The sequence below is a fragment of the Triticum aestivum genome, chromosome 3A (assembly GCF_018294505.1).
Source record: "Triticum aestivum cultivar Chinese Spring chromosome 3A, IWGSC CS RefSeq v2.1, whole genome shotgun sequence".
In the NCBI taxonomy this organism is placed as follows: Eukaryota; Viridiplantae; Streptophyta; class Magnoliopsida; order Poales; family Poaceae; genus Triticum; species Triticum aestivum.
The window spans coordinates 621,933,235-621,943,415 of record NC_057800.1 but is presented as its reverse complement, the minus strand read 5'-3'; the positions used below and the strand labels follow the sequence as shown (position 1 = coordinate 621,943,415).

At 44.3% G+C, this 10,181-nt stretch overlaps 1 protein-coding gene across 1 annotated transcript; it reads left to right on the top strand.

The window, feature by feature from the left end:
* The first annotated feature begins 4,116 nt into the window (after nt 1–4,116).
* LOC123062663 (transcription initiation factor TFIID subunit 12) lies at nt 4,117–8,497 on the top strand. The gene is made up of 8 exons (XM_044486278.1): nt 4,117–4,652; nt 5,211–5,372; nt 5,708–6,337; nt 7,148–7,222; nt 7,399–7,477; nt 7,567–7,631; nt 7,724–7,759; nt 8,096–8,497. Exons 1-8 carry the CDS (start codon nt 4,143–4,145, stop codon nt 8,201–8,203), a joined length of 1,665 nt encoding a protein of 554 aa, XP_044342213.1. The 5' UTR covers nt 4,117–4,142; the 3' UTR covers nt 8,204–8,497.
* The last annotated feature ends 1,684 nt before the right edge of the window (nt 8,498–10,181 follow it).

Genomic DNA, 10,181 nt, shown 5'->3' with positions numbered 1-10,181 from the left:
CGCCGAATTGGACTGGAACGCCACTAGGCTAGGTCTGCTTTCGGCCGCCCTCGCAACATGCAGGTGTGCTATGGGTGATGGGCCCAGACCCCTGTGCGCTTAGGTTTAGACCGGCGTGCTGGCCTCTCTGTTGTGCCTAGGTGGGGCTGCGACGTGTTGATCTTCCGAGGCCGGGCATGACCCAGGAAAGTGTGTCCGGCCAAATGGGATCGAGCGTGTTGGGCTATGTGGTGCACCCCTGCAGGGAAGTTAATCTATTCGAATAGCCGTGATCTTCGGTAACAGGACGACTTGGAGTTGTACCTTGACCTTATGACAACTAGAACCGGATACTTAATAAAACACACCCTTCCAAGTGCCAGATACAACCGGTGGTCGCTCTACCTCAGGGATATGAGGAGGGGATCGCGGGGTAGGATTATGCTATGAGATGTTACTTGGAGATGCTACTTGGAGGACTTCAATCTACTCTCTTATACCTGTTGCAAGACGAAGGTGACCCGAAGCGTAGTCTTCGATAAGACTAGCTATCCCCCTCTTATTCTGGCATTCTGCAGTTCAGTCCACTGATATGGCCTCCTTACACATATACCCATGCATATGTAGTGTAGCTCCTTGCTTGCGAGTACTTTGGATGAGTACTCACGGTTGCTTTCTCCCCCCTTTTTCCCCTTTCCTTTCCTTCTGGTTGTCGCAACCAGATGCTGGAGTCCAGGAGCCAGACGCCACCGTCGACGACGACCCCTACTACACCGGAGGTGCCTACTACTACGTGCTGCCCGCTGACGACGACCAGGAGTAGTTAGGAGGATCCCAGGCAGGAGGCCTGCGCCTCTTTCGATCTGTATCCCAGTTTGTGCTAGCCTTCTTAAGGCAAACTTGTTTAACCTATGTCTGTACTCAGATATTGTTGCTTCCGCTGACTCGTCTATGATCGAGCACTTGTATTCGAGCCCTCGAGGCCCCTGGCTTGTATTATGATGCTTGTATGACTTATTTTATTTGTAGAGTTGTGTTGTGATATCTTCCCGTGAGTCCCTGATCTTGATCGTACACATTTGCGTGCATGATTAGTGTACGATTGAATCGGGGGCGTCACAGACACATTGTGGTCTATGTATTCACACATGTATTACGATTTCCGGATAATACAATTAAAGCATGAATAATAGACAATTATCATGAACAAGGAAATATAATAATCATTTTATTATTGCCTCTAGGGCATATTTCCAACACTAAGGTGGCAACTTAAACACACATCTGGGTGGATTGAGGCACCTGGGTATTCCAGGACTTGCCTGTTTTCTTTTGGACCGCCACCCAGGCTCAAAGGGATCATGAGACTATTCATACTAGAAACTTCCGTGTGCAGCCACAAGCTATTATGGGCTCTAGCATAGTTAACTAAGTCGTGCGAACTCTTACAGTGGTAGACTAGCAGATGTAGGGGATGTAGGTGGTACGGTCTACCCGATCGTAAGGTGCTAGCGCTTTGAAAGACTATGTCTCGGTGATCCGTCTTCTCAAACACCATGTAGTGCGAGAAACCAAACGGAGGCGATCGAGTCTTGTGGGGAAAAGTGCGCAAACCTTTGCAGAGTGTAATAAACTAATCATGGTTAGCCGTGTCCCTGGTTATGGACATCTTGAGTGTCTAGTACTTGGATTTTCATGTGAATCTCAACATGTTACTCTAAATTAATTTTGTTGGGTTATGTTTAATGATGATGCTTAATTGGGATTGAGAATGCTGTCAACCATTCTCAATGTTTAACAACCACCATGATAGTAATTAAATTTTATTCCTTTGAAGTAGGGGAAAACTGGCTTTACGCAAAACTATAACCATAGAGCTTTCCACTAGCCAAATATGCATATAGTATAGCTGTTTTATTCCTTTACTCTCTATGTGTTACCTTGCCAGCATATTCCATGTGCTGACCCGTTTCGGGCTGCAACGTTAATGTTGCAGACTTTTCAGACGACGATTAAGGAATTTTTAGGTCGTGGTTCTATACTCAGTGATGCCGTTGGAGTTGATGGACTCACTTATCTTCCAAGCCTTCCGCTGTTATCGTTATTAGATGGCCTTAAGCCATACTTATTGTAATAAGTTCTTTTTTGAGACACTCGATGTAATAAGTGTGTGATTGCTACTCTGCTATAAATCCTCTGAGTACTGTGTGGTGTCAGCATTACTGATCCAGAGATGACACCGGAGCACAGAGATCAGACTGTTTGAGGTCTGGTCGCTACATTCTCATAAAGTACAGACACTTGGTTGCCATTTTTAAAGTTGATTCATGTTGTACGGTGCCATGTACTTTCGCTTTGATCAGAGGGTCCATCGATACTTTTGTTTATTGAAAGAAAAATTAGTTTTTGCACACAGGTCCGTAATACTTTACGTTTATTTGTCCTTCATTATCAAGGCCCCTTCAAGCATAACAGGCAATTCATCGAGCGCCTGTCACCATGGACGCGCCTCCTCTCACGCAGCCGGATGCGACTAGGGATGGCAATGGGTAAGGTATGGGCGGGTACAAACTTTTTGTGCCCAAACCCTTACCCAAAACCTTTTTTATATCCATCCATTCTAATATTCATGGACACAAATTGGTACCCATACCCATACCCATCAGGTATTTTATACCCAATGGGTATCCGGTGGGTAAAATAACATTGGCGTGATAAAGGTAAGACAAGAAAAGGGCCTAAAACTAAAGTTAGGTACTCGGCCATCACAATCTGGTTTGCACTTACATCAAAATTTCATAATGATGATTGACACACAATGTCTTAATCTCCATTACAAACTAACTTTAAAAAAAATCAAGTTTGTAAACTTGCAATGCTAATTACTGTAGGTTTACCCAGATATTATAGGGTTTATTTTTTTATTAATTTTGGGTATCCATTGGGTTATCCCTGGGTATAATTTCATACCCATACCCTACCCATGCATTTTGCGGGTATGAATACCCATTACCCAAGGGTATGAACTTGATGTCACAAGTGGTGGTGGTGAGTGAGATGTTGTTGTCTAGTTGTAGGGGTGATGGCAAGGGGAGATGTGTCGGATCCAAGCGCCCCCGCCTCGTTGTTGCTTCGTATCTGTGCGACTGGCTTCGGCTTGGTCGATCCCTGTGTTGTAGGAAGAAGTTCTTCGGCTTGCCTTTCTTTTGTAGGAAGATCTAGAGGCGAGGTGGTGTTGTTGGGGACAAAGCTTCAAATTACCCTATGCGGCCATGTAATGGTGAGTGTTTGGTTTGTCCCCACATATTAGTCGATTTGTTTGGTCTAAGAGCGGTTAGTTTTCTTTCTTCTCGGATATGATGCCATATGAAAGGCACATCCTTCAATCATAGTTCATAACGTGTAACTTTGGAGGCTTTGCCAGACCAAATGGTTGCATCTTGATGCCAATGAAGTTGGTCCTGCAAGGGGTGTGTTTTGGACCCGATGTATCTCTATTTTGGGTCTTTTTTATAAAGTGCAGACACTTGGTTGTCATTTTTTTAAATTTTGTTTCATGTTGTAAGATGCTATGTATTTTCGCTTTGATCTGAGGGTTCTTCGAGCAAAAAGCCACTTTGGAGGACATGTGCATTGGAGCCCTATATTTTAAATAGTGTCAACATATTTTTTTTGAAGTTTCAAAAAAATTCTGAAAACAAATCAACACATTTATATGGATGTGTATTACACATGTGCAAAGGTTGATGCTGAAATAAGTAACCATGTGAGTTACATAAAAAAAGACAAAACCATGATTTTGGAAAGATGAACAGTGCATGCATTAATCACTATTTGGAAATCACCATTTTGTCATTTTTGTATAGCTCATATGTTCACTTATTTCTTCACCAAATTTTACACATGTGTAATATACATCCATATGATCACATAGAATTATTTTCAGAATTTTTTGAAACTTTAAATGTGATTTATAAAGTATTTAAAATAAGATCCTGCAATACACCCAGGCTCCAAAAATCCACTCTCGTCCTTCGAGACTCTTTGTTTGTTAAAATAAAATGAGTTTTTGCACATAGGTCCTGAATACTTGTGCATTTATCCGTCCTTTATTATCAAGGCCCCTTCAAGCCTAACGGGCAATTCATCGAACGCCTGTCACCATGGACGCGCCTCCCCCCACGCAGCCGGACGCGGCGGCGCCGCCCCCCTCAACAGCGGCTGCGGCTCCCCCTGCCGCGCCGCCGCCCAATCCCGCGCCTCCCGTTTCCACCGCCGCGCCACCCACCTCCGAACCCACGCCCGCTCCTGCCCCTGCTCCCGCTCCCGCTCCCGCCCCCGCCCCAGCACCAGCGCCCGCCCCCGCCCAAACCCTAGATCCCCCAACTCCGATCCCCGCCACCGCGCGGCCGCCGGCGCCTCGCATGAGGCCGCCGTACACCCACCTAGCCTCTCCCATCACGATGTCCTCCTCCTCCTCTGCCGCCGCAGCAGGGGCCTCCTCCGCGGCTTCTGCAATGGCAAGGGGAGGGGTTGCGATTGGCTTGCCTGCGCACCCGCGTGGGGCGCAGACGCCCATGGGCTATACAGGGTTCGTGCCGCCGCCGCCGCTCGCCCATCAGTTCAGCCCTATGCATCGCGGCCCCGACCAGGCCCCGCTGGCCACTCCACAGGTCTGCGTCTCATTCTTGAACTCGGTTTCTTTATAATCCTGGTTAATAAGCTCAACATTCATGGAGTTCTCTTCCAATTGAGGCCAAAACTGAGCTCATGTAGCATATTTTCTCTCTCTCAAGGAAGCCATTAGTTGTGATTAGCTGCACTTTCTTGATGATCCTAGCTATAACGAAGCTAGTACTAATTTGTTAAACGCAACCTCAAGCGTACAATGGATCGTCACTCTCTCAACCATGGCCAACTTTTAGGACACTCTGTTTCTTGTCCTATATACACGACACTTTAATCTTCTCTTGAACCCCCAGTTGGTTCCACCTTGCTTTGAATAGATCTTGGATTTATTGGGTTTCTAAGACCAGTGAACCACCTCATGGCTTTATATAGTTATTATCCACCTGTCCTTTGCATGGAAGAAGGAAACCTAATCCCGGTAGGATTAGTCTACGACTATGCGGATGCAGAATATCTCTTAAGTGCTTTCATTGTCATTAACTTCCACCCTGCCTTCTCTTTTGAGTTATGAAACGGTTCCTAATGATGTTTATGGCTTACAGCTTAGGCAACCTGCCCCGGGGATCCAGAATATTGGGATGATTGGTTCCCTTAACGCGTCTCAGATGAGACCAGGAGCAGTATCTGGTTCGCAACAGCCAAGGCCAGGTCTTCCATCATCAGCGACACCATCTTCGTCTGGTAGCCAAATGCCAGGTTCACAAGTAAGAAGCCTGTTAGGCTGTTACTTGTAATGATGTAGTCTAGTTTTATCTGTAGGCATTTCATTATTGTGTTTCGGTTATATGCAAAATGTGTGATTATGTAAATTATATTTGTTCATATAAATGTTGGTGCAGAGATGAAGGAATATTTACATACCTTCTAAATGTGGATCAATCATTTGTAATCCATAGAAGTGTAGGCTGAATTCAGGCTTGTTGCCCCTTGATTGATTCCACATACTGTATGGTGTACCATCAGATTAGGAGGGAATACACCAACTTCTTTATTGCAATGCATGTCATGTTGTGTGCTTGATTGAATTATTTTCCCACAGAAAACCCCCATGCATTCTTTAACAAGACCAATGTCTATGGGTTCCCCTGCGACGGCTTTACAGCAAACTCCGGCAAATATGTCTTCAGCATTTAGGCCACAACAAAGGCCACAAGTTCCACAACAAAGGCCACAAGTTCCACAACCAAGGCCACAAGTTCCACAACCAAGACCATACCATGCTGCACAATCTGCACCTGTAGCTTCTCAACAGAATGCACTTTCAGGACAGCAGCAGCTACCTCAGCAGCAACCTCAGCATCAGCATCAGCAGCAGCAACAGCAAGTTTTGCAGCAGCAGCAAGTTTTGCAGCAGCAGCAGCAGCAGCAACAGCAAGTTTTACAGCAGCAGCAGCAGCAACAACAACAGCAACAGCAGCAGCAACAACAACAGCAACAGCAGCAAAGTCAACCACAAAGTTCCTCACAGCAAAATCAGCAAAATACAACACTAAAAAACCAGCAGCAAGCTGCCCGGACTCCTGTCTCATTGACTCAGAAGCCTGATTCTCCAGCCACACTACAAGCTACTAATATGCAGCTTGTGGACATGGCTTCTGCCGATGCAGCTTCTGGTGAATCCAGTAATCGGCTACTCTCCAAGAGGAGTATACATGATTTACTTGCACAGGTATGCTGTGTTTCCTGAGCTGCAGTGTGAGAGAAGGTGCAAGGTTATGCAATTCCAGATTTCCTTAGATCCTATATTTTCAGTTTTTCATACATCTCATTCCACTGGTGTGATTAATGGCGTTTGTTAGTGTGTTATTCTGGTTCCAAAATATTTCCTTTTGCATATCTGTCTGAAATGCTTGTTTTCTCTGTTCTCATACAATTTTATATTTAGCCTCATCTTTTGCTACCCCTATGCATAGTTGCATAAAGAAAGACATGACAGAGAACACTTTGAAAGTTCAGCTATCCTTTTGTAAAATCAAAAGCAGAATAACTGGATTTTGTCCTCAGTAGCAAAAAGAAAAAAAATGTATCATATTTGGATCATATGTAGCAAAGAACAAAGTGTGCCATATTTTGACATACTTTTATGTAGTCTACATGCATAGTGCACGGACCAAGCAAGGAACCTACATGTCACTGACATGGGGCGTGTCATTTTATCGAACACTGTTTCATTTTATCAGATCCCCCTTCCTAAAATTGTGCTATTGATTTAAGTGCTTAGAATGATCTGTGTTAAATCTATTCCAGTGATGGTTGAACTTAAGTACGGTTTTAGTGGAACAGTAATTACTCTTGTAAATACTTGCACAAGATATTTTTGTTGAATTTACATTACTCACCATGAGCTCTGTAGGATCGTAAACATCACTTGGGCTGATTGATTTAACGATTAATTGACTCTCGTACTAGTTTTCTGTAGTTGCGCATTTCATATTATAGCAGTAAAAGTGTCAACCTTTCTTATAATTTGTTCGCACAGATCGACCCTTCGGAAAGGCTGGATCCTGACGTTGAAGATGTTCTTATTGACATTGCAGAAGATTTTATTGAATCTGTAGGTTTTTTGTCCCTTTCTTCTTTTTTTTCGTTTGGTGATTTTTATCCTAGGATCATTATTTTTCAGAATATGATTTCCTATTTAAAAGAAAAATACGCATGGTTTCTCAAGCCTTTGTGCATTCTGGATGACTTCTTATTAGCTATTTTGTTTTTGATAACTATTTTGAGCAGGTCGGAACATTTGCTTGTTCTTTAGCAAAGCATAGAAAGTCGACTACTTTGGAAGCCAAAGATGTACTCCTTCATGCAGGTACCTAATTATTTTGGCTTTTCTAGAATATTTGTGCTAATGCGCTTGTGTAATTACAGCTGTGTTATTCTTTAATATCACCATTGCAGAGAGAAGCTGGAATATCACCTTGCCAGGTTTCACCGGGGATGAAATAAAACTATACAAGAAGCCGGTAATTCTTAATCATATTTATTTCTTCTTCTTGTAGTTATTTCTTTTGTAACCCATATTGACATTTCCTTGTCTCTTCTTGGTGATCTGCAGCATGTCAACGATATTCACAGGGAGAGGCTTACTCTGGTACTTTTTTTTATCATCCTCACCACATCAACTATCCACCTTATTTCACGCATGATTACTTCTTGAACTATGGATATAATTCTCGCCTCTGTCATTGGTTGGAAACATGATATTCGTAAACATATTATTGTGATTGCATCTACTCAAATATAACCTCTAGAGCTCCAAGGATCTCAATCTACATAAAATGATGTTTGAAAGAAAACATGAACTATGGATATAATTCTGCATTTTCTGCATGTGCCTGAAGTATGATTGGTATATCCGCTTTTGTTCGATACTTCCATTGCATTTGGAGTTGATATGTTAGTTTTTCTGTTACCTCAATCGATCCAGATCAAGAAGTCAATGGCGAGTGAAGGGAACATAAAGACCTCTGCTGCCCAATCTACAGCCAACCAGAAAAATCAGGCTCCAAAGCCACCTGCCACAGGTTCTCCGTGAATGGAAACCACAAGTCCTTCTTGTAGAGTGTGTAGCCCATGCAAACATTGCAGGGATAATATTTTTTGTAAAGCTGGCAGTATTACAGTGCTAAGTGTTACCTAGTATGTTTGTTCCGTAGTTTTATGGTACGGCTGAGTCGCAACCCTGCAAATTTAGACCCTGAACCTTGGTAAGGTGTCAGAAGTACTTATCCATTTCAGGATTTTGCTTAAGCAGGAGAAGCCTTGTCATCTCAGCTACTCTGGCGATGGCTAAATATGTGCATATATGCTCATGGGTGCTGTTCTCATATTTCCTGAATGAGTGTTATTTTACTATTGACCTCAATCCAATGTTTATTGGCATGGGCATGTCCAGCATTTGCATTTGCTACTGCATTAGTTAGTCTCTGATAAGGCCATAGTGACAGGAACACTGCATGAATTACCATTTGCTACTATATGTTCTGATAGGGATCCCAGATAAACTGCCATTGGGAACTTGATCACCTGAAGAAATTGTTGATACACTCTTTTCATTCCCTTGAACCAGCAGAATCCTTTTCTGGAATTTTAGAGTATACCAGTTATTAGGGCTTTTATCTGTGTTGTTTGGGAAGCGGGTCAGGAGAAGTGAAGAACAAACAGCTGGTGTCATTTGAGGTGTTGCTCTTGCTCATGTCTGGTATAGTTCCTTAAATAGTGCTTCACCCCGTGACATTATGAGTCAACAATATGTGGTGATTGCCGGATTGTTTACATGTGCTGCTGTCTAGGACATGACCTAGGTTCTCCATGTTTTTCGCTTTCTGGTGTCTCGTATCCGAGGCATTCTACGTTTGGTTTAAAGGTGAACATGTTTGTGGGAGGATCGTCATATGTTTGCAGATGGATATAGAATGACAAACTGGTGTGATTAAAAATCTGCTGAAGTCTCGACTTACCTCAATGGTACTAGCAAATATTGTTGCAGTATGTACAAATAGGAGGCAGATGAGTGAGCATTGTACTAGCAAAATATTTTTGTAATATGCACGAAAACTTTGATCATAGATGGACTGGCAAAACAAACAATCACAAGTGTGAGTAATTTCAAAATGATCATCACACAAGCAGGACAAAGAAAAATGGTGACTGGCAAAACAAAACGATCACAATAGTGAAACAAAAAAATGGTGACTGGGCTTTGTCGTCTTGGGCTCGTGAAACACATCGCGAACAAGATTTGTCTTCTTCTACTATACTCCTTCCGTTTATTATCTCCACGTCACCATAGATGATCCGGAGAGGCTGGAAGTGCCGAGACACCCGGCAGCGACGTTTCACTGATGCTGATGCTGCCTTGCTCTCCGCCGATCCCGTCATGGCTGACCTGCGACCTCCCAATCATTTTGTCCGGAAGTACGAGGCGTGGCCATGGCGACCGACCGGCCAACCATCGCGCCGAAAAGGGCAGCTGATGCTTCGGCTGAACCTCCGCGTGCGGGCGCGCCTCGATCGTCCTGGCATGGCACGGTAGCAGCCACGTACGTCCACGCAGGCTGCCGCGCGAGCGTCTGGTCTGCCGTCGGCCACCGCGCCACGCACGCGCGCTCGGCGGTCGTTGTTGTTGAGCTGTGGCCGTCTCGTGTCGGAGGTCGGCATCCGTCGGCTGCGCGATGAGCTGCTCCCCCAGAGAACGAAGGGACGGGACGGAGAAAACAAGCGTCGCCTTCAGAACGGAACGGGACGGGACGTGATGGCACCACGGCTCGAGTGATCGATCAGCTTGCGAAGCAATCAATGCTCCTGAGTTTACCTAGCTCAGTTTTCTTGCAGCTCTGCTTAATTTTCTGAGCAGCGCGATCAGGTCCGGGGATCTTCAACGGTGATTGTCGTTCACTGAAGGCTGATGACCACCGATTCCCTCTACCGCGAGCCTGACAGGGAGCACCGTCATTTTCTGCTTGTTAGGTTCCACTTGTCGTGATCGTGGTCAGTGTTAATTACTCTACTAC